Raw genomic sequence first — 27,471 nt, 5'->3', positions numbered from 1 at the left:
TCGAGATCACAAAATTATATCTTAAAATGCATTATATTCCAAGATATAATGTACACCATAATAAATGTACACCACAATAAAACTCCAGGTCATACATATCCACTGTGTGAAAATTTAATTCTACTGAAAAATCATTACATTTTGTACAAGGATGTCATTGGGAAATTTATACATGAGAAAATTTATGGGTCCGCTATACTTCTTCTTTCGTCGCTGGCTTATAAATGACGTTCTCTCGTGCATCTTTTTTGAGTCTGCAGAAAACAAATAGGACAATTTAATAAATCCTGAACACAACTGAGGTTAGGATGTGACATCATGCAGTTCATTTTGACAAATTGTGCTCATATGATTATTTAGTTAAATCACATTGTTTCCATTAACTTACATTCATTTCCTTAATTTACATTATTCCCTCTTTGCTGGAACATAGTTAATTGCACAAGACAAACACGGGAATGTTCTCATTAACAATGGGTGGTACAGACATCTCATTTAAATTTTATGTTGGATGTTTCATTAAAAATTAACCAGAGCAATTTTGCAGTATCCGAGCTCGGGAATAAGTGAGGGCAAGAACAAGGTGGTAGGCGGCAGTTCAGTGCAATGGGTAAGGAGCTGGTTTTGTAACCTAAAGGTCACAGGTAGGACACTGCCATTGTACCCTTGAGCAAGGTACTTAACCTGTATTACTTCAGTATATATCCTGCTGTATAAATGGATGCACTGTAAATGCTGTGTAAAAAAGTTGTGCAAGTCGCTATGGATTAGAGTGTCCACCAAACGCCTGTAATGTAAGGTAATGTAATGTATGGTGCTGTAGCTGTCCAGGTCATACCTCAAGGTTTTCTTCCGCTGTTGACATGCGTATATCATAAAGGACAGCAAGGTAACGAAGAATAGAGCGCCAAAAACTATCGCCAGAATGTCCCCTGCAAAGAATATTATTGATTATTGATTACCCTTTTAATGCTGGCGTTTTAATTTAAAACCAGTATTTTATGTGTAATGAAAAGTGTATACCGATGTATGACCGATTCACACTTTATACTATGGATACTTTACACATGTCATGTCACATTTCTGTATATTTATATATTTATATATTACAGTAGCTGAACAGATACCAGACTTTGGCTGATCCACACACAGTGCCTTAACAGGATGAGCCACCCACCAGCCCCCGAAACAATGGTAATTTCCCACACCTTGGTAGGTTATTAGGTTAAATATTAAATATTGTAATAAAATATTGTAAATATTTTAAATATTGTAGCAGTTAACTATTAATCTGTACTGAAAAAACACTTTTGGCTTACCTCGGGAAAGTGTTTCTTCAGAATCTGAAAAGTGAACAAACGTCATTTGTATTTATTCAAAATCGACAAAATGGTCGCACATGAACGTGAAAAACACACATGCTGAACGTACATGGTGTCCTTAAAACACCACATCGTAATTAAGCAGTATGCGCTCATGATGAAGTGAAATAGGAAAGAGTACGATTACATTTATTTTAGCATTTACATTTTGGCTGGTTTATGGTTCCAAAGCTGGAATCTGTAAATGTTTTTAATTCTTTACTTACCGACTGGTTCATTCATAGTTCTGCCTTTCTTGGATGAGCCATCATTGCCTGGATTAAAGGGGACTTGGGGGCCTGTTGAAAATAAATAAATAAAAAGCTGTTTGTGTCCTCCTTTGTAAGCACTCTGACTAGGAGGTAGCGAATATTTGCACATATCCACCTGGAATCAGGTAGAGCTTCTCATCTCCTTCTCTTGGTTGCCTACATCGGCTTGCATCAAATTCTAAATATTTGGCTATCGAGCAGCTAAAGGAACAGGTCCCTTATAGCTTTAAAAGATCATCAGACCCTACGCACCTACCAGACCATCCTTTTTGCTACAGTTTCTGTGGATATCTGGTACCTGCACCCCCCCCCCCCATATCCCCCCCGCCACACCTCCCTCCTGCCTACACTTCTGTTCTGGCCCACTGGATTTCCTTTTAGATAATGTGTTATAGATATAGCTGTGGAAAGATATGTTATCTGTGTTGTTGTACCTTCATTAGTTAAATTGGTGTACCTTTATTGGTTAAATTGTTGTGTTGTTAGGTTAATATTACACTTAGTGATCATAAATGCGCCTCTGTGTCTTCTTGTCGATGCTGTTTTTATTTTTGTATTCCTGAGAATCGCACTGAGGTTTTCCATTACTGCACGTCACTTTGACTAGGAACGTCTGCAACATGACCGTCGTGTAGAATTAACTTGGGTAGAACTGAAGGTGAACATTAACCCTTTCCGGAAGCCCGACTGGGCGCCTTACCTGTCGAGCTGGCTTCTGCCCTGAACGAGGACAGCACCCGTCTGTTATACAGCAGCTGGGGAGCTCTGAAGTTTTTGTTGAGGAGCTGGTTTTGTCCGGCTTTCAGTGTGTCCTCAAGAGCGGCCAACTGAAAAAATAGGGGGGCGGAGCCTCATCACTGGCTCACCACACACTCACACTCATACTCTGAAATAACCCATCCATCCATTATCTATACCCGCTCATTCCTGGGCAGGGTCACAGGGGGGTGGGCTGGAGCCTATCCCAGCATGCAATGGGCGAGAGGCAGGAATACACCATATCATAGCCAATCTGTTCTATAATAACAATAATAATAACTTTATTTATATAGCACTTTTCAGAACATGGTGTTCAGAGTGCTTTTGAAAGCAAAAGAGGACAAGATTAACCAAAGTAACAAGGTAAAATTAGACCAACAAAACAACAAGACTCTAGTGTTATGCTATTACGATGCACTCCTGCTGCTTGCTTTGTATTAAGTCCGATGTATGCTCTTATCTCAGCTTCATACCAGGCATATATGTATGGTATGTGGTCTAGTCCTTACTGTTGATGTTTTCATGGCACTCAGAAGTTATTCATTGACCCTGTCAGTGTTAAACTCATGATGCTGCAGTGCTTTGTAAGTTCCTCTGGATAACAGCTTCTGTTAATACGTAATTATAATAGTAAATTGTGGGTGACGTTAATTGTTTATTATTGCTTAGACGGCACTAAAACAGCCAAACAAACATACAACTTAGTGAATAGTTTTTTTCTACCCACTTCAGTTGTATGCAACATATTTTGACTTCGGTCTTCTCTCAGGTAGCGTTGAATACAGAAGACTGACTAAGATTTTTGTGCTGTTTAAGAAATTGCAGCTACAGCCTCAAAAAAAAAATCAATGCACCTCACTATCACCCCAAAAACATTGACACTTCTTCATCTTGTTCATTCATTCAATTTTATGCACCTTTTATTTTGTCACCCAATTTTTTCAAGCACCAACAATTTACAAATACATAACTATCAATGTTGGGCATAGTAAAATTCTAGTTTTCTTAAGGAAGGTCAATCAACTTCTTATTTAATTTCGAGGCACATCTTGAATAGAATATGATTTTATCGCCTCTACATTGATACTGCTGTCTGGAGCCCATTGATATTCATATTAGCTATGAAAATTGCACCTTGCTTCTTGTACAAGAAACTGAAGATAGACGTTTGGTTTGAATTTATCAAAAGCATGTAAAACAGACATTAGTTTGAAAACATGCAATAAATTGCAGTCTTAATCGCCAGCGTACCATTGAACGTCATGAACCTGAACATGTACATTTGTAGTAGGATTAGGAGAGACTTAAAATCAAGCTAGTCATAAACACCCCAGAAGATATCTAAATGTAAGTCTGTGAGCTCACCTGCCGTCTAGACACTGTGATGGTGTCGTTGAAGATGGTCCAGTTCACCGTCTGGAAGCAGGGGGGTGTGGTGAGGGAGCCATTGTACCTGTAGAATCGATCCAGGCTGTTCGGCAACAGATTCCGGACGTTAAACCCCGGAATTTCCGTATCGGACTCTGAAACAGGGAATAACAGGAACGTCGGGGGAAAATGACAGAAGTTCTCCTTGAACATTATATCACATAGCATTAATTCGGCATAGGCTTTTATAAAAAGCGACATACAATAAGTGCATACTGAAGGCCATTGGACAACTACAGAACTAAAGTCCGATAAGGAACAATACTCATTATGTAACCATTATCCATAGCCATGAACATCAAGTCCAGTTCACACAGTTAGCATTAACCTTTATTCACGTAGACACAACATAAAAAATTAAAGGGTAAATCTCAATCAATTATTTAACTGTTTTATAAGGTCACCCCCCAATCCAGCCTGACAGATGCTACTTCATTTTACTGCAAATAATCGCAATCATTATATTCCATTAGGAATCTTTTTCTTTTTTCTTCTTTTTTTTTACATTGAAACTTGAAAATGTAAAAAGTGAACTGTGCTGTACAAATACAGGTGTTTGCTTTGTGGTATGGTGCATATGAACTGTGCTTTGCACCAGTAAAGTTAGCCAGTGTTTTATTACATAATAAATCATTTAAATTATTCCATAGTTCACTTGTGATCTAAATTAGAAGGCCAAAATCCTCATATTCAGGGGTATTGTCTTATCGAAGCTATAACATACTGCTGAAGGGTTCTGGCTGTGTATCACATTGCAATAAAATTATGTATAGTATTTAGTAGACTAAACAATAAAGCAATAGTTCTGAAATAATTACATCGGAAAAGGTGTCTACCTTCTCTGCTGACATCTCTGAGAGAAGATAAGATTTTCTCATAGTTTTCATTCTCATGCAGACCAATCTAGAATAAAATACAAATATAGTCAAGTACTGTATCAGGTCAAGTATAGGGTATTCCTGACAAAAAGGGCACAAACCATTGTCAATACAGTTACTTTCTATTTAAGACTACCAGTGAAACTCCGATTCAATTCATGGTACTGGTACTTGGTACTAATCTAACCCGTCCACCCATTGTCTACAACCGCTTATTCCTGGTCAGGTTTGAGGGAGGTGCTGCAGCCTATCCCAGCATGCATTGGGTGAAGAGGAAGGAATACACCCTGGACAGGCCACCAGTCCATCGCAGGGCAAATTATCTAATGAACATATAGTTTTAATATGATCCTGGTTGTTCATTTCTTCTATCTTCTTCCATAGAAGACAGAAGAATAACAGTACACACATGTACAACCTCTGAAAACAGCATCATTGTACGAACTTGAGACATGTATATGAGACATATTTACTTGCTTTAGGCCATGTACCCTGAATTATCCAATACCAGCCAATTGAAAGCTGGCGAGCCCAAAAAAACAATCGGTAAATATCTCAAATATCCCTCACTGCACACAAAAATTAGAACTCAGTCCATCGAAAACATGCACAATAAGCAAAATAATATATATATATATTTTTTTTTTATATCCAGATGTGTAAATTATGTGATGACGATGTTCATTTCTTACCCCAATGAAGGCCCCCAAAACTGCCAGTCCATCCAGCTTGCTAGCCGCTTCTGAGATATCGGGGTATTTAGAGTTGTAGTGAACCACATGTATCTACAATTAAAAGCAAAGAAGCACAATCATATTTCCATACATACGTACATCTTCAAATGGTGATCGTTTCTACACATGGATGCAATAATCTACCCAGAAATGATTTTTTTAAATTATAGTATAGTATTGTATTTTTCACAAATCTCAAAGATGCATTACATGATGAAATTAATCATGAGTAAACAGAGTGTGCGACCCTTCTTTCTCTTTTTAAGTTTTACTTGCATGTCCTTCTGGTCTGCACCTCGCTAAAACAAGGTGTGCATTTTCTTTTTCACTTTTTGAAATTAAACATGCACACACAATTCTTTTAGTGACCGGGTGCAACAGTACCCACCTGGTACACTGCACACCAATTGAGTCTGTTTATTTAGCACTGTTTACAGTGAATCCATACAGCAGGGAATTCTGGTTCTCATGACCATTGGTACTGCTGGATTTCTTTTCTACTTGACGGTTAATTGATCGATTCAACGCTGTTGATTGATTGGCCAGAGATTTAACTCGACCTGGATTCCCAGGTTTAAATCAGTCCCTGATTAGAGGGGAGGACTGAAAAACAGCGGCACTACTGACCCTGAAGGCTAGATTTGAGGATTTGAGTGTCTCTGCCCAGGTCTGTACCCAACAGGATGTGAGCTTTTTTTTAACCCAGATCTGTACCCAACAAACAGGATGTGAGCCTCCCACCTCAGCTGGGAAATGCACGCTATCTATGGTGTGCTCGGAGCCCGGGTCCTCCTTGGTCCCCCAGTGGAAGTGCAGCTGCGCGGCCAGGAAGGTGTTGTCGAACCCGCTCACGATGCGCATGGTGTCCGGCAGGTTCAGTTGCACTGGAAAAAAACAGGACGTAAGACATCGCTCACCACACTGCAGAACCACAGGGCACTGCAGAGTTCCAGCAGTATCCTATCTGGCTACAACTATGTGTTTTATTTTTACCCAATTTGAACTGTTCAGTCATGCCCCATAGAGGAAGACCCAAGGTATGCATATCAGCAGATTACCTTGATGCTAATTCCACACAATTCTGCTTGTGGTGCCACAGGTTATATGCAGTGCACTATTTACAATGTACCTGCAATTGTTCTGCCACATGCTGAAAACATTTTAATTGTATTACATTACATTACATTACTGGCATTTATTACAGGCTTATCCAGAACGACTTACACAGCATTTACATTGCATCCATTCATACAGCTGGATATATACTGAAGCAATTTCGGTTAAGTACCTTGCTCAAGGGTACAACGGCAGTGCCCTACCGAACCTGCGACCTTTCGGTTACAAGCCCAGTTCCTTACCCACTGTGCTACACTCCGTCCCAATCCACTCCAATTATACTACGCTACCTCTGTATATTGACAGCCATGTAAGACTGTGTTTTATTATTAAGGGGAGGGTCACAGGAAATCCATTAGCTCACAAAGTCGGCCGCAGGCTCAGGGAATTTGGCTGAATCCCTGACTGAATGCACACTGACTGTGAGGCAGCAGAAGACAGACGGGGGAGGGGTTCGTACGTGTGTGTCCGTTGTTCACCAGATTCAGCTGCTCCGTGTCCGATAGGTCGTACCCCTCCAGCTCTATGGCGGGTAATTTCGGGTCGAAGATGGCCTCCCTGGTGGCGATGTTAATGGGAGATTGGGATTTGCCACTGCAGTGCTGGAAATCTGAAGGCCAGGCGTCTTGATCTGTGAACGGGAGGGGGACGATTATTAACGCGACACCAACCCAACCTGAATGGGTGGAACTGAGTTTTTTTACGGCGGTGTTCCAAACCGCGTACTTGCATTCTATCTAGAGTGTGTGTGTGTAAAATGTGTGTCATGTGATCAAGTGTGTTACAAAGTCAAAAACAAAGCCAAGATTCTACAGGAAGTTCTCTTCGTAACCACCCAGCTGCTTTAATTTATGTGCTTAGGAAAAGGAGGACGCCATATTGAGTCTGTTCACTCACCGAGATAATTCCAGTGTCCATGAGAGGATTCTGAAACAGGAGATAATGGATGTGGTCAGTCAGATATGACATCATCAAAAGCACAAACACAGCACTTTCATTGCAGTCACACAGTTAGCATTCCCTCAATGTTCTGTATATTCCCGCTATGAATGATTTCAGCAACAATTGCTGAGATGAGACCCAACTTCCTTTGTTCTTTCAGACTCTGTGTTTTAGTTTTGTTTTGTTTGTTTATTAGCCACATTTTAAATGGTTAGTCCTCTAACGTATACTTACGTTGTGAGCATCCCACAGCAAATTGATGGAATGACAGGGGATCTATTCTATGCAAAGGAGTAGTTAGGTTGCTCTTTTAAATATTTACCAAATTTCTAACTGGATTTAGGGCAGGGCTGCCCAACCCTGTTCCTGGAGATCTACCCTCCTGTAGGTTTTCACTCCAACCCTAACAAAGCACACCTCAATTAAAACCTAGAGATCTTTTTTGAGTTGCTAATTAGTAGACTCAGGTCTGTCAAATAAGTAGTCCTGCTGCTGGTCTTATGGGAAAAAACATTTTTGTATTTCCTATCTATTGGGTGCAAAATTCCTCAGGTGTTAATCAAGTCCAGATCATATATCATATGATTAATATGATTAAAATGTCCTCACAATGTAACTGGAATGTTATGTTCAATGTTATATAACTTGGCAGCAGGGGCGACATAGCTCAGGAGGTAAGCGCGGTTGTCTGGCAGTCGGAGGGTTGCCGGTTCGATCCCCGCCCTGGGCATGTCGAAGTGTCCCTGAGCAGGACACCTAACCCCTAATTGCTCCCAGCGAGCTGATTGGTACCTTGCATGGCAGCCTTTCACCGTTGGTGTGTGAGTGTGTGTGTGAATGGGTGTATGAGAGGCATCAATTGTAAAGCGCTTTGGATAAAAGCGCTATATAAAATGGAGCCAATTTACCATTGTGAGAATGTTTTGTGTTAGCTTGGGTGGCTCCACCAGAAACCCCGCCTCCTCCTCAGGACTTATCAAGTTTAGATAAGAGGCAACAATTGAAATCTCCTGCAATAACACTATTACAATACCATTAATAACATCATTGCAATACCGTTCTGTGGACTTTCTGAGGATGTGAGTAATGAAGTCATGTGACTGAATGGAGGAGGGTGGAATGCATTCATAAGTTACTGCTTCACCAAACAGAGAACCTTTTAGTAAGACATATCGACCAGCTTTTTCCAAAAACACATCCAAGTGTGATGCTGTCACACGTTTGTGGACCTACCCCTGCTTTTGCTATTAAAATAAGATGAGAACACTTGATACATTATATTTTTATCAAACCATCATATGGTCGGTATGACATTTATTTTAATATAATTGCACGTATGGCGCTTTGTACGGTTAAACTTTTCAACCACGACCCTTCAATACCGACCGAATCACGCTTCAGTTCGAGATGTTCCCTGGCAGTCACATGCGTCTCTTGCAGAAAGTCAATACGAACTCGTTCTTCATAAACAAAGTCAAGGACTTTTTCCCCTTTTTTACAACGCTATGAATTCCTCTTGCATTCCAAGTGCGTATTTTAAGTTCCGATTTAGAAGCTGACACGGGGGGGGGGGGGGGGGGGGGGGGGGGGCTGGGAGAAATGAACCTGAAAGACACACACCGGGGGGAAGAGAGAAAGAAAGGGCTGACTGGACTGCACCGTCGTTAAAGATAGGAAGAGAATTACACCCGTCGAAAAAACCAAAAAGTGTAAAACTAACATGAGCAATACATAGCGAGCCAGAGCTATGGTAGAAAAAACGGCAGAAAAATATTTTCGAAAGAGAGGTCTGAGACAGGTCAGCTTAACCCAGACGAATAACAACAGGCTGAATCTCTCCTATAGAAAGGAGTGATAACTGAACCTATATGATGTAAATGGCAGAGTTGCCGCAGGGATACAGTATATACCTTAATAGGGGATTCATTGCCAGTGATGTTAATATCGAAAATCTGGAGCTCCATGGAAAAACCCAATAAAATATCATACAAATCTCAACCACGGTGTACTATGCCGAGGTGAACCATAAAACATGAAAGTGGGCAGTAGTGTATAAGCGTATAATGGGTAAGAAACTGGTCTTGTAACTTAAAGGTCACAGGTTCGATTCTCAGATAGGACACTGCCGTTGTAGCCTTGAGCAACTTACTTAACCTGCATTGCTTTAGTATATACAGTATCCAGCTGTGTAAATGAACGCAATGTAAATGCTATGTAAAATGTTGTGTAAGTTGCCCTGAATAAGAGCATCTGCTAAATGCATATAATGCAATGTAAGTGCTCTGAACAGACTGAATTTGACGTGGGCTGGTGTGGGCTGGCTGGGGAGAGTGCTCAGTTATGTCACCTTGGGTCACTCACCACCCTGTGGTGATTTATAACTGAAACAAAAGTAGTGAGGTAAACAACTGTCCCTCGGTGTGCAGGCAGTGAAGAGTAGACCTTGTTCACACATTACATTACATTACAGGCATTTAGCAGACGCTCTTATCCAGAGCAACATACACAACCTTTACGTACTGCACGTATCCATTATCCCGGGAATTAAATCTGTTACCTTTCGTTTACAAGACCAGCTCCTAACCAAGTATACTACACTGTCGCCACTGCCACTCATACGAGATAAAAGGTTTATTTGAGATTCGGCATCTCAGATGTGTGAATTTAGTTCAAAAGTTGGGGTGCACCGAATCAGACAGGCTTGCAATAGACAGAATAGTCAGCTGAGGCTAATTTGCTGAGGGGGGCGGGGGGCGGGGGGGGGGGGGGGGGGGAATGGATCATACGCTGTGCAAAGATGCCGCCCCCCCCTTCCCCCGCACAGCCAATCATCTGTTGGCAAAGACACATTTCTTTGCGTCTGGAGACCAGTATAGCAATAAACCAAAAATAATAAAAAGCCTCAGTCATTCGAGCCAGGCCGTCCCAGTTATTGAAATTATGAAGCCAGATTTTTTATTTGTTTATTACGATACTGATGTCTGTAGCTTTATCAGTGCTATCGACAGTAGACTATAAGTCTAACAGCATGACTTGTTCTTTGTTCATTCCCGACCGATTTTTTTTTTGTGTGTGTGTGACACATTAACATTGCGGTCAAATAAAGTTCATAAAATGTTCATTCATTGCCCTGTTTAAGCCACCAACTCCCTCTCCACACACAGCGAGATAGATTATCAATGAAATAGGCCAACATATAGGTATAGCATGATTTGCTTTGTTGCTTTTTAGCATCTTGGTTATGTGAGCTTATAGCTACATTCCAATCCAACGGTCACACTAATTTTGTATAAATGGAAAGGAAAATGAAAAATTTCACAACTTCAAAAATCTCTTCTTCCCAGCCCATTTTAAATCAATAATTTAATGCCAAGAAATACGTCTTCTCATGGATGTTGGTCAGTCTGCATCTAGATTCAACTGACACACATTGAGACTTCAGTCACCCAAGGAGTCCCCATTATTAAATCCAATTACAATGTGTTATTTGCAATTTAGCAGACGCTCTTATCCAGAGAAACTAACAAAGTAGTATAGCATCGGGAGTAAACCCTGAACAATGTTAATGAGTCGATGATTAATCTCTGCGTGTCATGAAAACATGCACGTGCATTACAGTAATAAACAGACCACAGAGTACACATACGCGTGCACCTTGTGCAAAGAAAAGCATGCAGAAAGACTGCACCACAATAACATAACGCTATAGTCCATGCGTGAGTGCGTGGTGGCAGGGCCGGCTCCAGGCACAGGTGCTGTAGGCCACAGCAGAGGGTGCCAGAATCAGAGATATAAAAACCAACTGTATACTCCACGTATTTCTCACAAGCTAGGCTTATATGATTAGGAAGGTTCTCAGCATTACAAAGTAAGCCTCTTTACAGAGATGTGTTCTGCAAATGCATTCACTGTAAACTGTAAACCTGATGCTAATCCGCTGCACCCATTAGTTGAAATACCACAAGTTACATTACTTAAAAGAAGCCTGTATGGGGTTAAAACATAACCTCTGCTTTAAGCAATCTCACTTTTCAAACCCCAAAGTGCTGAGTCACCAAAATACTACTACTACTACTGCTAATAATAATAATAATAATAATAATTATTATTATTATTATTGTTATTATTATTATTAATCAAGCACATTCACCAGTACATCAATTTATTTTGGATGGGGGGATGGGATCCAGTGTGTCCACAACTTAAAACTTTTAACTCTGACATCGGTGCACACTCACAATCTGACCCTTGACCCTTGACCCTGTGCTTGAGTGAAGGCAGCCATTGTACTTGACAGAGTTTGTTTTTAGTTTAGTTTTTTTTTGGGGGGGGGGGTTGGGGTTGGAGGTCTGTCTCGTATCATTGACAACTCCGAGTTCAGGGTCCTAACATGGTGCTATCTGCTACAGTCACAAGACAAGCTAATCAGTCACTGGCTCAGAGTACTCTGTTTTCACTTTCATCCTCTGTTTCACTTTTCATCCTTTTTTTAATCCTTAATTGTTTGATGACTTCATTAAAACATAACCAGGGAAGATTAGGAAGGATGAATTGTTTTCAAAGTGACAGCCCGTGGAAAACTGGTGGGTTTAGAATAGAAGTTATCACACAGATATAAGCATAGAATACAGGCCCAAATAAGGCCAGTACTAAGCAGTGAACACTTGGGTTCTTTCAGTTAGTCACCTGGAACTCGCGCTGGCTTCACTGGAACCTCGTCCTTCCAAGACAACGTCTCATCTGAATTAAGTAATCTTTTAAGACAGCATCCCCATCTCACTGCACTGCCAGGTTGGGGGTAGCTGTTGCAATTCAGTAGCTTCAGGCAAACAGGTCTAATTGAATTTCAGTTCATTCGTAAAACCATTAAGAGCCTTTTCTTAAATTAAGGAATCGAATTCCGCAAATTGACTAAATTGAAATGCAAATGGGCCCAACCCAGCAGCACTAACCCAGCAGCACAAAATGTCCTCAAGATGTTGCTGCAATGTACTGCCAATGTCATAATACTGACAAAACAGTAACAATGCGAGGAAATTTTGTGTCAGCTAGGTAAAGATACGTTTCTTTATATTCTAAACAGCCCCTTGAGCTGTTAAGCATTGAACAAAGCATTGAACAAAGATTAAAGATGTATCATTGGGTATTCCACTTCACTGATATTGTGCACAGATACCATGCGCTACTCTTCCCCAGGGTTCTTTTGTATTTCGGGATAAGATTGTATTTTTGTGTCCATGAAATGAATCAAACATTCTCCACCATTGGTCTGATAGACTGAAACAAGTTGAACAGTGGGGCTTTAAGATGCCTGACAACAGATTTGTCAAATAGAGTAACAAAACAAATAAAAGTTTGTTTCCCCATCTGATAACAGATACTATCAAAAAAGTATTGCTCAGTTCATCGAGTGTGTGTGTTTCATCATAAAAGTACTCAATGCAACTTATGCCCACATTTTCTAGGACATCTAGGTTAGTGTTGCATGCTGATTACAACCATAAAATGCAATGGAACTGGAACCCTGGGCAAATTAATGTTTTCCAATTGTGGGCGTGGTTTAAGGTAGAGCCAATATAACAGTTGTAATGTCGGGGGATAGCACTAGCTAACCTTGCAGCTGGCTTAATTAAAAGACTCAGAGGCAGGTTGTGTTTACTTTGCCAAGGGCAGTCATTCCTTGACTTTTTCACAGATTTGGGGGAAGGGGTTGGAGGAGCACGGGGGTTAAATAATTAACCCCCGTCCTAACTGCGTCACGGGGCCAGCTTGAAGTTTTCGTGTCCCCCTCTCACCCCCTCCGAAATTTATCCCCCCACAAGTTCCTGCTTGTGACCTTTCCCCCTTATTTCTCTGCGATAGGAAAGAAGGCACGACAGCGGGGTCGTGAACTCTCATACTTCGCTGCCGCAGTCTCTCACACAGTCACGCCAGATGAGAACAGGCTGCAACGCTGAAAACACAACATTACATTACATTACAGGCATTTAGTAGATCCTCTGATCCAGAGCGACTTACACAGCTTATACACAGCATTTACACTGCATCCATTTACACAGCTGGATATATACTGAAGCAATGCGGGATAAGTACCTTGCTCAAGGGTACAATGGCAGTGTCCTTCGTGGGAATCGAACCTGTGACCTTTAGGTTACAAGACCAGCTCCTTACCCATTACACTGCACTGCCGCCCCTAAATGAACAAAACAAAGCCCCCTGATTAACCGAATTACAGCATGTAACTCCTCGCAGGTGTATAAACATTACGGAGAGACTGTCGACCGGAGGCCTATCTTTGAAAAGTACCCTCCTTCCCCCCCCACGGACCACAATCTCAATCCACCCTCCACACCCCCCCCCCCCCCCTTCCCCTCCGCCCAGGAGTCTGTCATCACCCCCCCCCCCCCCACTCACACACACCCTACCCCTCACTGCCAGCTAACATGATAAATGAGACTCCAGCCAGCTGAGCATGGTCGGTAACTATAACGGTAACCTACGGATACTACAATCACCGCCCCCCCCCCCCCCCATATAAGTTCCCAAACTAAATATAGGTGCAAGCATAGCTGCAGTATCGGCACAGTACACGAAGTACAATTCAGTAGTGGGGGGCGTCCATTTCAGACTTAAACGGCTCTGGATCTCGAGCAAGATTAGGCATGCCTCAGATGTGCTTTATCTGGTGGAGCGGGGGGGTGGGGTGGGGGGGGGGGTGGGACGTGAGCACTTGAGCACTTCGATTGGCCCTTAGCAACACACGCGATGCTGCGGTTTCTTAGACCGACAGAACCGTTCTGTTCACCACGTGCAGAGACAAGGGCCCGATTGTCTGCAGTCAGAAGCGTTATCTGGTATCGGCTGGCCGTGGAAGGAAGGTAATGAACTCACAGTCTATAACACAGTGTATCAGGGCTTTTGTAACCTAAAGCAGAATTATCTGTATCTTATGAAAGACACTGTCGATAAATACGGGGACATTTCTTTCAGTGTACTGTCGGTACGATTACCTGTTTCCGTAATCCAAATCTGTTTCAAACCACAGCATTGCCACGGTAATACCTGAATTGTGTAATTGTGTTATGTTTTCCGCATGAATACAATATGGGTTAGTGAACCCAAGTGCGGTTTTCTGGAAAAATGCTATGCAATGTGTACATTTCCTTTTTTCAAGCGAGCGCTTTAGCAATAGGCTTTCTGACAGGAGTGTGTGGGCATGTGGAAGGAATCCGTAGCGGCATGTGTTGTTGTGGTCACATGAGCCAAGCACACATTTCAGCCAAGCATTTTAATGTTTAACGTGTGAAGGCTCGGGGTGGGGTGGGGTGGGGCGGGGTGACAGCTGAACTTTAGTACCTCCCGGATTAAATTTTGACCGCACGTTCTTCCTTATCAGGTGTGCCGTTGGCAAACGCGTGAAGCTCTTCCACCTCCATTCACTCAACATCGCGTGACCGCTTGGCAATTTTACAGCTTTCTGACTGATATAATGAATCAAAATAAAGCTTTTCATTCTGGTAATGCGGTGTTCCATCCAGTGCACATGTCCACTACTCATTCAGCTGTTTAAATATAAGTTTCCATTTAAAAAAATAATTAGACATGGTTGGAAAACTCAAACCAGTGGAGACCTGCAGTGTTGGCACTTTTTTTTTTTTTTTTTTTTTTTTCAGCAGCCAGTTTGAAATATGGTGTGGGAACTCTTTAGCCAATAAGTTACTTAAATTACACTCCGAAGTACTTTAACCCTCTGAAAAACAGCTGACACAGCAGCCCCCCTGCCCTGGAGAACTGGAGACTGGACTGCGCTGGAATAAACCATACGCAACCAGAGGGGACACGTACCCTGGCAGAAATGATTTTACATTACATTACAGGCATTTAGCAGACGCTCTTATCCAGAGCGACTTACACAACTTTTACATTGTATCCATTTATACAGCTGGATATATACACTGAAGCAATTCTGGTTAAGTACCTTGCTCAAGGGTACAACGGCAGTGTCCTTACCCGGGAATCGAACCCGGGACCTTTCGGTTACAAGCCCAGTTCCATACCCACTGTGCTACACTCTGATTTATCACAGAACACCCTGTAGCGTGGATCACGGTGTGTCACTGAAAAGGACGGTGTGTCTGTGGATTGCGTGAAATGAGCGTCAAGGCAATAAAGTTGCGGTTGTTGCTCAGCACCCAAAATGGGGAGTGAGAGAGAGAGAGAATATTCTGAAATAAGCAGGCCTCAAACACGCCAATATCATGGAGGCCTTGTTCTCCATAGCCTGAGCTCATTCCTTTGTTTCTGCGTATTTCTTTCTTTTCACTACACAGGTCATTGGTCAGTGGGTTAAACTGTGACATCACCCGCGCCCACTTGACTTCCTGATCCGAGGGACATCCCTTGACCAATGACAAGTCAGTCTTACAGATTCTAAAATGACCTTCAACCAACACCCTCTAACATGTGTACTTCTACAAAGTGAAAGGCATTTTTAAAGATAATAATTTGATATATACTTATATTACAAAATTAATATTAGGCAGTGTTTAAACATTATTCAACTCTTACTGCCAAAAGTAATCCAAATGAATACAAATAGGGATATTTTGGGTGGTTCTCCCTCTTAAAGTCTTGTTCTAGTGTGTGGATGATCTCCATGGATGATATCAAAACATTACGTTACATTACAGGCATTTAGCAGAAGTTCGTATCCAGAGCAACTTACACAACATTTTACACTGCATCCATTTATACAGCTGGATATATACTGAAGCAGTGCAGGTTAAGTACCTTGCTCAAGGGTACAACAGCAGTGTCCTACCCAGGAATTAAACCTGTGACCTTCAGGTTACAAGACCAGTTCCATACCCATTATACCACACTGCCACCCAAAACCAGACCATGTCATTGCCAAGAAAAAAACGCAACCAAATTAATACAAATATGTATGAAACGTAAGCAATTAATAAAGTCAGCCCAGTTTGTGCTTGTATTGATTCATTCCCTGTGCCAGACCTGCGTTTGGCCCACAGACCGCAGAGTAAATATGGACAAAGTCACTGTGACGTCACCCATTGGCGTTCCATGGGCTTGGGGGAGAGGTGTTTTGAAACCGTGGAAGTGCAGCTTTTGTGCCACAATGTTGTAGAAATTCGGAGCCAGAGACTGTGCAGTAGATAAAAAAAAAGGGGGGGGGGGGTCTTATATGGTGAAATATCCACCCCCACCCCCCAGGGTGACGCACAGTGACTCAGCAATGACGCAAACTGTCCCTGATTTGTCCTCAAAATATTCACGTATTATATCCACATTATAACACAATAGCTTAATAAATTGGCACATGGGGAGACAGACAGAAAGCACCTATTGCGGCTACACGTTCTTGTGGGAACAAATTATTGGTTTCGTGTTTTCACCATAGTGACTTATCTTGACTTGCATGGAAAGACCCATACTGGAGCCAGCCGCACTGCCGGGAAAGACCAGGAAGTGAGCTTAAAAATGATGCCCAATTTTAGTCACTTGGTTTGACCCTTCTTCTAATTCAGGGAAATTCAGCTGAAACCAAAGATTTTGAGGATGTTGAAAAAGACTCAGACATATGCCACATATTTGTTGAAGTACGTTGAATTGTTTTTCGACTCTGAGTTTAGATCCTCCTAACACCCACTGTTTCATTTTTGTGCTTTGTGAAGAAAAAAAACATGTCTCTGGTCTTAATCTGAAGAATCATATATTCTGCTACACGGAAACCTACACTACAAGGACATTCAATAAAAATAAAACAAGGTTTTTGACAACATGTTCACTTCAACAATGTTTCTGTCATCCAAGATACTTGTATTATGTCAACAAAAAAAATTTAAATACTTTATTTCTGCTGGGCTCCTGGAGGATTATAAATTGGAGTGAAATGGGAAATGGGAAATGGGAAATGGAAGCTCCCACCGGTTGCTATGCTCAACAAAAGACACATTGAGGTCATGAATCCCTAGAAAGGAAAACTAATTGAGCTCGTATTGTTTCCCCAGCGATGACATTGCATTATGTAACCCACCCTCAGGTGCTAACTTGCGTCTGTGAACGCTGCTACAGGAGCTAAGACGCTTGCATGTTCGTTCATGCCGCTCTGCACAGTCATAGAGGATTGTTTCGTCATTGTAACTATTTACAAGTGCGTTAAAAAGGCATCTGCATCTGTCCTACAGCAAAACGATAGGTTTGGCTGGATATACAATACCAAGCATAGGGAAGTTTGCCATCTATTCAGAGTGTCCAACCAAGCTGGGTTTCATTTCCTCAGGTCCTGTATCAGTGCTTTTCCCCACACCATAATGTACCAGAGAGTAATTAGTTACCGCTATCTGTAACAAATGTCTAATGTAATAATTTCAAGTTTCAGTGAGGTTAGTCAGACATGTTCCCTGCAATCCTTTAAAAACAATCGTTTCTTTTTTTGTGATCGCACTCCTGATAATTTTTCAAAGAGCAGCCAGAGTCATTAGTAATATTTTTCCCCCCACAGTTCCTCGCTGCTATAAATTTATAAGGTCCCTGAGGTTGGCCTGCGATGGATTGGCAACCTGTCCAGGGTGTGTCCCTGCCTCTTGCCCAGTGCATGCTGGGATAGGCTGGGCACACGTCATGTGTTTGTAGCACACAACACAAGCCGAAGATATCAATGGCATACAAACAAACAAGAGGCATTTGTATTCTCGCATTAAAGTGGCTTAAATGGATTTGGAAGGACCGGTGGCTTTGGCAACAGTAACCGTCAAACCATATTGCGTAGAATGTTGAGCAACCTCGGGTTGGTTGCCAGCACCCTTTTTTGTTTACAACCTTTCAAACGGGACGGACATCTGAGAGCTTTGGAAGGCCTTGTTCCCGGTTAATGACACAGTCAGGACACGTTGCGGGTACAAAGCCTTCTCCCGGTCTCTCACTGGCCAACGTCCACGCTGGAGATTGATGCATCCAGGCTTCTCACCACACTGGCCATCCACATTGTGAGTTCTGCTCCAATTGAATTGATTCTGAATGGCTGAAGAGCAGCCAATCGAGGGGGCGAGGTGGTTGCACACGTTGACTGAACATATAACTGGCCATGGCGTTCGTTAAGTCACTTTTTGCACTGCTGTCTGTTAAATTGACTGCACAGGAAGCAGCTTGACACTTTGGACTTGCCCACCAGATTTAGTGGAATTCATATAATCAGACTGTCTGAGATTTTGAATACTTTTCACCCCTGTTTCTCTGGAGTTCCCAATCCTGATCACCCTGCAACGCTCATCGGAAACCTCCTTCGGTCAGCTTGGGAGGACACAGACAAGCGTGTGCGCTCCTCTGAAGCATGTTCTGCCAGCCACCACCTCCTTATCGCACTGCGGTGCTAAGCCAGGCTGGCAGACAGGAATGGGAGGAGGACAGTCCTGGGATTCATTCCAATCACTAATCAGGCCTCATCTCCCTGACCTTCACTTGACCCATAAAATTGAACGAGGTCCGCCATCTTTAAGAACATTCCGACCCCTTAAACGCTCCTTGGAGGAGCGAGGAGGTTCCCGGAGGAGAGCGTGACGAGGACACGCAAGTCGTTTTTTTTTTTAATGTGTGAGCCACCCAGCAACCCTTTTTCAAGAAATTTAGCTCTTCTACTACCTTACTACCTACTACCTTTTACTAAATTTACCGCTTCTAAATTTAGCACTCTACTACCTATACATATCACCGCTCAACTGAGGTGTGTGTAAGCCTGCATTTTATAAAAAAATATAGACTGAAGTTAGGGCTAGGGTAATTCATGCCATCATCAGATTTGAGAAGGTCAAAAACATTTCACTGCATGAAAAACTGGAAGGTATCCAACCAGTTAATTTTTAGTGAAATCTGGGGCGTGTCTGTCGTGGGTGGTAGTTTCTGTGTCAACACACGCATTTCTAGAAACTTCTACTAATTCCCAGACCATGGGTCCACAGGATTTCTCTATTTATTTTAGGACTCTGCCCGCTCTGAAATTTTCACATCATGTCCTGAGACGTTGACGGCCACGTCTGGGAGTTTATGCCAAGCGGCCGGACAAGAACACCTCTGTGTACAAATTGATGTCCGTTTCCAACATAGACACTCTGGTTCCCGACACTGACGTGTGCCGCACAAGGTAGGGGAACCCGCCCGTTTTTCGGATTTGCGTCCGTCCCCCCCCAAGTGTCATACCTTGATAAGTGGAGTTCAGTTACGAGTCCAGCCTGTTTACACGAGCGAAAGGTGTTCTGCTAAGAAAAGCACCAGCAACGTGGGGTAGATCAAGGACACAACCTCACCTAATGCTGTACTACATTGGGGTCATACAGGGGTGACATGTCACCTCCAGTGTTTTCATACAAACTCATTGCTAGTCTAGCTAGGACACGGTGGCATAGTTTTTAGCACTGTTGCCTCACAAGAACGAGGTTCTGGGTTCAAATCCGGGTCCGACCGGGTCCGAGATTGCATGCTCTCCCCGTGTTCGCGTGGGTTTACTCCGGGTTCTCCGGTTTCCTCCCACACTCAAAGACATGCACGTTAGGTGCGCTCCTGCAGTTGCCCTTGACTAAGGCACTTGCCTCAGAACTGGAGTTGGTCCCCGGGCGCTGCACTGTGGCTGCCCACTGCTCCTAAGTAACTAGGATGGGTCAAATGCAGAGGACAAATTACCCCCACGGGGTTCAATAAAAGTATATCTTATCTTATATCTTAGTACGTTGATGAGACTTCGCGTTAGACTAGGCAAGACTAAGTGGTGCAGCAGTGCTTCTCCCTCAAAACTGAAATGAAACCTGCGTTCTATGACTGCGCTTATCCTGTGTCTGTGGCACCGATCGCAGGGTCCCATGGGCCGAATTCCTTAGCCCGAGTGCATCCCAAAAGGGTTTATGGACACTGTGCTCCAGGCAGACTTCCTGTTTCTCACTTTCACTCCCTGGAAGAGAACCCTTGTGTCACAGCATGTCTTTCTCTGTCAGGACTCCGAGACCCGCCGCTCTCGCCAAAACCACAGAGTGTTTCCGACAGTATCCTGAATAGGCCGTATAAATCTTCTCCCGCTCTCTCTCTCTCACACACACACATACACACACACACACACACACACTCTCTCTCGCACACACACACACAACACACACACACACACACACACACACACACACACACACTCTCTCTGCACACACACACACACAACACACACACTCACACACACATACTCTCTCTCGCACACACACACACACACACACACACACTCTCTCTCTCTCTCTCTCTCTCTGGCTCACACACACACACACACTCTCTCTCTCTCTCTCTCTGGCTCACACACACTCTCTCTCTCTCTCTTTCTCTCTCTCACACACACACACACACTCTCTCTCTTTCTCTCTCTCTCTCTTGGCTCACACTCTCTCTCTCTCTCTCTCTCTCTGGCTCACACACACACTCTCTCTCTTTCTCTCTCTCTCTCTCTCTCTCACACACACACACACTCTCTCTCTCTCTCTCTCTGGCTCACACACACTCTCTCTCTCTCACACACACACACTCTCTCTCTAGAGAGAAACTCTTCAGATGTGAGGCTCTCATATTTCTTAGAGTGGGGTCATTCAATTAATGCTAATAGCTGCTTGGTCTCAAAATAAACAAATATGCAGGACTTGTCATGAATTACTAAATTATTAAAAACTATTTTTTTAAATTCCTGCCTTTTATAGTTAACAAAAAAAATGTAAACCTTGCAGATTCAACATAAGACATTAGGCATCCTCAGAGCACTTGCTACACAATCTGTGCTGAGCTGAAATACAGACCATAATAATCACATTACCATTCAGTTAAAGAACTTCAAATTCCCTGCTGTTTCTCATCAGGAATGATCACTTCACTGCAGGAATGCTTCAGATATCCCCCTGTTCCTGCTGAATCACTCATCACATTCCTATAAACTAACCCAGGGAAACCTGCTCATCAAATGGTCACTCAAGTACTAAATCAATGCTATTATGATAGCAGTGCGATCTGATATACACAGATACGGAAAAAAAAAAGAACGAAGCAAAAACACTCTACAACATCAGAGACTGCTGCAATGTCCTCTTTTCCACAGTCATTCGATTAACTGGAAAATTCAGAAAGTGAACATAATAATCAATAACGTCCCTGTTAAAGCAGAAAATCAAAGATATTTTCATTTGTCTTTGAAGAAACTTATATATAAATCAAAATCAATATTTATTTTTAAGTGAGCTACTAATTTTAAATGGACAGAGTGGTTGTGAAAACCATACATAACCGTCTGCAACTTAAGGGCTAGAGTTTGAATCTGTGGTTCAGTTAGTATTTTTTCTAGAAATTCCATGGTCAAAATAAATATGGTTAGATTACTCAGACCGACACAGATTAGTAAAAAAAATTCAGTACAAAAACAGCCATTCTGTTCCCTGAGGTAACTATAAAACAAATGTGCAATTTCACAACTGACATAATGGCCAAATACAAATACTAAGCCTTTTCTATCTGCTTGTTAATTACCTTAAAGAGTATAATTACAGTGACTCAGAATTGTTACTGTGGCTTAAATTGAGTTATGCGTGTGCGATTATGGTCACAAAACAAAACCCACTCATTTCTTTCTTGGTTTTGACCTGAGTTCAGCAACAAAGGGATTGTGGTTCAACACTGTTGATAGTCTCTTTCTATCTGGTTCTGTGGTTTTTTGGGGGGCAAAAAGTTATAAAAAGCGAAATAGAACATTATCCACATCAATAACATTCACAGAAAAGATTTACTCGATTGTGTTCGCTCAATTACACAAAAAGAACAATTAGCAAAGAGTGCTTCAGGCTAAGTGTCACTCATGTGACAATCTATCATTACAAATGTTTGTTTTGTTTGTTTTTTTTTTTTTTTAATGTTCAGTTTGTGTGAGAGAAAATTATCATGAATAACTATACACAAGCTAACAGCTGCAATTTATGTAATTACTTGGGACATTTGTGAGAAAATGTCCCAGATTCTCCCCGTGTTAAAGAAAAGGCACCTGGCAGCAGTAGTAGCAGCAGTAGCAGTTTACAGCAGTAGCAGTAAAATAAGAATTTCAGAATGTGAAAAAGCAGGAACCAATCGAAAGTGTGACCCCAAACCCCCAAAGTGTGACCCTGTACGTCTAATGCCAACACATCAACGTCAGGACTCACTTTTGGGGTGCTCCTCAGTGTGGTCCCCCTCGTTGCCGCTCTCGTCTTCCTCGGACGACGATGAAGACGATGATGAGGAAACCAGGGCTTGGAAGAGGACCAGGAGGAAGAGTCTGCGCAGCATCTCAGCGTTGTAACTCCTGCGGAACACAAGGAACTCCTGCGTTGCCACGGTCACCACTCCCCTGATTCCGTTCCACTAACCCCGGTGGCACTGACTCAGGAGCAGGTCGTCCGGAGCTGTGCTTTTTTTTAAAGGCAGGCTCCAGCCCACCAATCAGGATCCAGAAGCTCCTCCTCCTCCTCAAGGTGCCGACTGCATCCTTGCTCCGGGCTGGCCTGGGGAAGCCACTCGAACCAGCCAACTGCAGCCTAATCTAATCTCCCGCGGGCCCAGCCTACCCGCGATCGGGCCCTCCCCCCCCCCCCCCCCCCCCCAGTGAGCAAAGTCCAGAGCACTCGGTGTGTCACAAGCGGGGCCTTTGTGCAATTAAGTCCAGATGCCCTTGCGCTGATCCGAGCCAAAGCCGTGACTCGGCTGAGAAAACAGTTGTGATCTCGCCGCCAGGTGAACACTGATAAAGTGTGACTCTCTGCAGTTATTGATCTTAAGCTCTTTGCTTCGTTTTGTTTTTTTTTCGTTTTTTTTTTTTTTTTGCAAAGCCTTTTCTTTATGTGAATGTGGCCAGTGTGACTCTTATCATGTTATCATAACAATGAATCATTTCTCTATAATGGAAAGGCTTACTGGGAAGTCGTGTCCTTATGCGCATGTATCCGAATGTTTGCGCAAACCGAAACATTCCAGGCTAATGTGCTAACGTCCTCCACCCAGCACGGGGGAAATTTGGGCTATGATATCCACATAATTAACACAATGCTTGCTTTTGTGGGACTCGATGCAGAAAGGCACGCTGGGCCAGGTGTTCAGATAAAACTGCCAAGAGAGACCGCGTGAAACCCAGGAAGTATCTCTGACCATTTGACCCACTTCAGGGATTACATCCTGAAGCGATCAAATTTGCGCCTCGCCATCAGACGATACTCACACGCTCACATCCACGTTCGCACGTTTGTGCCTTTTGGGATGCGTGGCCTACGCTTCTTCCCATTCCGACGGGTCTCCACAACTTTTAGGGCTCGTTGGGCTACCAGGTGCCACAGGGGGCAGCTGCAATTGGGCTCAAAGCTCCAGGGGCCTCAACCGTCAGGTCCTTCAAATCCCTTTGCGGGTCCCTAAATTCCTTTTGTGGGCCCCTGCACCACTTTCGCCACTCAGGTGTTTTTATTTCTCACTGCTAAGCCACACTCTCAAAAAAAGGTACAAAAAAGTAGCTAAAAAGGTACAAACACTTGTCACTGGGGTGTGGTACCCTATAGGTGCTTGTACCCCCAGCCAGCTGGACATAATTAATTTGATGAATTTTTTTCTTGCAACAGGTACTTACCAGTACTGAAATAGAACATCATTGTACTTTCAGGGTACCTTTGGGAAACTGGTTCCTTAAGGAACAAAAATATACCTCCGCTGTACCTTTATTTCTGAGACCGCTGGGATGGGGTGTGGGATGGGTGTGGGATGGGGTGTGGGAGGGTGGTAGGCCCCAGTGTTTGAAAAGCGGTCAGGCTCTGTTCCTCTGTCCCCTGCTGTTTCTCCAGGAAAACCTACGGGAAATCAGGGGCAGTGTTCCTGTGTCCCCGGGGATTCCCACCCAAATGGGCTACAACTTACAGGGTAAAAAAAAAGAACAAAGCCACTGGTCGTGGTTTTTTTGGGGCTACTTTTAAAATGCACCACAGGCCTGGTCAGACAGCACAAGAATATTATGCATTTGCCCATGGCAACCATATCAGACGCCTGTAATATAGGAACTGGGTGAATAATTCTTCCGGAGGCGCATTTCTGAGATTTGCGGGTGCCAGAGACCTTTGTGTGTGCCAGACATATTTATCTGACCAGGCGATACTGAGCGTGAGTCGATACTGAGTCAGACATCCAGGTACATCAATCATTCATTTCCATATTGGGGTGGGGGGGCATAGTGAAGTGTGTCTGTGTTAGCCAACAGCAGTATAAAAATGAGAAAAATATGTTTTTTTTTTAAATCTGAGACCAAGTGAGGCTACTTGAGCCAGAGAAGAGAAAGAAAATGGCCACCGGAAGTGATCAGTAAATCAGCGATACAGTCGATGTCGGCAGTACTAGGGGAACAGGCTTACACAGGTGCTAAAGCCGTGGACGCAGGTACTCATAGATCTCAAAGCCAACAAGGTGCGCTCTGTTGACAGGTGGAAAACAATGACAATATTTACAGTGCGTAAAAATGACAAATTGAATAATAAAAAGTAAAACAAAATAAACAAAAGACTTGCCAACAGAAAAAAACAAAACAAACATATAGCTTTGATTATTACTATGGCACTCTGAGTAAACTGGCCTACTCATTCACCCCACCCAACCAACCCTCGCCGCAGGTGGCTGCATTTCTTGAATGAATGAATGAATGAATGAATCACTGCATTTATATAGCACCTTTCCGAATGCTCAAAGTGCTTTACAGTGAGTGGGAACTCATCTCGCCCACCACCGATGTGTAGCACATACCTGGGTGATGCACGGCAGCCATTTTTCACCAGAACACTCACCACACATCAGCTCAGGTGAAGAGGGAGAGAACATTACTTAGCCAATTAAATCAAGGGATGATTAGGCCGGGAAGTTTGAGAGAGCCAGGTTGGGAATTTAGCCAGGACCCCGGGGAACCCCCTACTCTTTGCGATGAGAGTCATGGGGTCTTTAATGACCACAGAGTCAGGACCTCGGTTTAACGTCTCATTCGAAAGACGGCATTTCCTACAGCATGATTTAAGATCACACTAATTACGATAAAAAAACACTACTAAAGGTATTCTGAAGTCCACAAAGTTAAGTCTGTTAAGGGCAGACTGCATCATTCTATTCAGAACAAAGCGTGCAAGTTTTACATGGGTTTATACTGACAGAAATCAATAATGTCACTGAACTCCACGTAGGAACCTAAGATTGGGGCTGGTAGGTGATGGTGTTGGGTACATGCACACACGCGCGATTTGGTCCACTGAGCAACTGTCAATCACGTATGGATGGGCCACCACTGACACCTTGATAGAAAGCAGTGTCTGACGGGATAGATCTATGGTTGCCCCACGATGACTGCCTGGGGAGATCTTCTAGGGCGGGGTGGAATTCCGAGCTGCCAGTTTTAAGGAGCTAAGGTCAGGGGGTCATGGGACCGGGGGAGTCAGGGTTTGCTGTGAGTCCTGAACTGCTACAGAACTACAGTCCATATCCTTCTGAGACCTGGCAGAATTTAAAAGTATTACATTTTATTTTTTTAAACATACGTAGCTACGTGTCTAGTGAATCCAAGAACACAGGTCTCCATTGAGCTTCGGGGCAACAAGCAGGAAATGTTCTTTAGGATTTTTTGGGCGGCGCACTGTCCTCACCACCCCATACAGCATGACAATATTGGGCGGAACCACTTGATGGGATCTACATCCACAGGTGAATCTACACGGAGTCTTTGTTTTTCCACCAGTCCTGCAAGCACTCTTAACCTGTGCCCAGTATCACAGAGATGGACTGCGCGTATAGTTTTAGCTTTCACACTGTAACTGGATTACCCTCCAAACTGCTGTGCCTGCACGTGGAACATTTTTCTGACCTGCACCGCTTGTTTTGTTCCCAGCAGATTGGATTATGGGGAATTGTGGAGAAATGGTTTTATGGGATATAAACTGGATTAAAAGCCTCGGTCGGCAAAGTAATCCCTCATTAAATTCTCGCGTTCCTGGGGGACATTTTAACAGACTCCCATATCTTTAATAACACGTTGTCCTCGCAAGCTTTCTGGATGACTGAATTGGGTGGAAAATAGCAGAAAGTAGTATTTGTGCAAGTGAAGGACTTATAATTGCCAATACCTTGATTTGACTTGGTGTGCTTTTGTGATGTAATGTCGCTGTAGTTATATTTGAAGCTTTTTAAGTGTTTATCTTCACATTTTCATAGTAATCTGCATCTACTTGTTTTATTTTAACATCAATTCATATTTACCTTTTTTCTCTTATTGTAGATTCCCTGGTGTTTCCCACATAGGTTTGGAAATGTTGCCAAATATTCTTCTCTTTTGTCTGAAGACATTCAGCTACAAATAAGACCTTAACCGACAAACCAGTCACCTGTGCTTCAGCTTCGACAGCTTCAAACGCCATCACCTGTGCTTCAGCTTCGACAGCTTCAAACGCAGTCACCTGTGCTTCAGCTTCGACAGCTTCAAACACAGTCACCTGTGCTTCAGCTTCGACAGCTTCAAACGCAGTCACCTGTGCTTCAGCTTCGACAGCTTCAAACCAGTCACCTGTGCTTCAGCTTCGACAGCTTCAAACGCAGTCACATGGTAGCTGATCGGACATTTAGTAGTGAGCACTGAGGGGGAAAAGATCAGCTTCAGTGCACTGTGGAAAAAGATCAGCTTCAGTGCAACGTGGAAGCTCGAGATCCATCAACAAAGGGCTTTTTAGATCACAATTCCAAGAACGCTGAATACAATGTGTGTGAAAACAATGCATCCACAAATTTAAATTAAAAATTATTTTAAAATAATAAAAGAAAAGGCAGATGTTTAGGGACAGTGATTCAACAATGTCAGGATCACCATCCCACAGCTGTCAAAAACCATACAGATCTAAAGTTCAATAGACAATACACAGCAGTC

At 43.0% G+C, this 27,471-nt stretch overlaps 1 protein-coding gene and 1 long non-coding RNA gene across 2 annotated transcripts; one reads left to right on the top strand and one right to left on the bottom strand.

Annotated features, from left to right (window-relative positions):
• Positions 1–100: 100 nt before the first annotated feature.
• Positions 101–23,044, bottom strand: ca9 (carbonic anhydrase IX). The gene is made up of 12 exons (XM_064309542.1): positions 22,712–23,044; positions 7,446–7,475; positions 7,009–7,179; positions 6,174–6,316; positions 5,391–5,483; positions 4,657–4,723; positions 3,758–3,915; positions 2,334–2,460; positions 1,589–1,660; positions 1,320–1,343; positions 839–932; positions 101–254 (listed from the first exon to the last, which is right to left on the bottom strand). Exons 1-12 carry the CDS (start codon positions 22,833–22,835, stop codon positions 194–196), a joined length of 1,164 nt encoding a protein of 387 aa, XP_064165612.1. The 5' UTR covers positions 22,836–23,044; the 3' UTR covers positions 101–193.
• On the top strand, positions 18,734–27,369 carry LOC135240179 (uncharacterized). Its single transcript, XR_010325606.1, has 2 exons — positions 18,734–19,650; positions 26,830–27,369. It is a non-coding gene; the product is annotated as an uncharacterized LOC135240179 (long non-coding RNA).
• The last annotated feature ends 102 nt before the right edge of the window (positions 27,370–27,471 follow it).

The sequence above is a fragment of the Anguilla rostrata genome, chromosome 14 (assembly GCF_018555375.3).
Source record: "Anguilla rostrata isolate EN2019 chromosome 14, ASM1855537v3, whole genome shotgun sequence".
Taxonomy (NCBI): Eukaryota; Metazoa; Chordata; class Actinopteri; order Anguilliformes; family Anguillidae; genus Anguilla; species Anguilla rostrata.
This window is presented reverse-complemented; position numbering and strand designations above follow the sequence as displayed.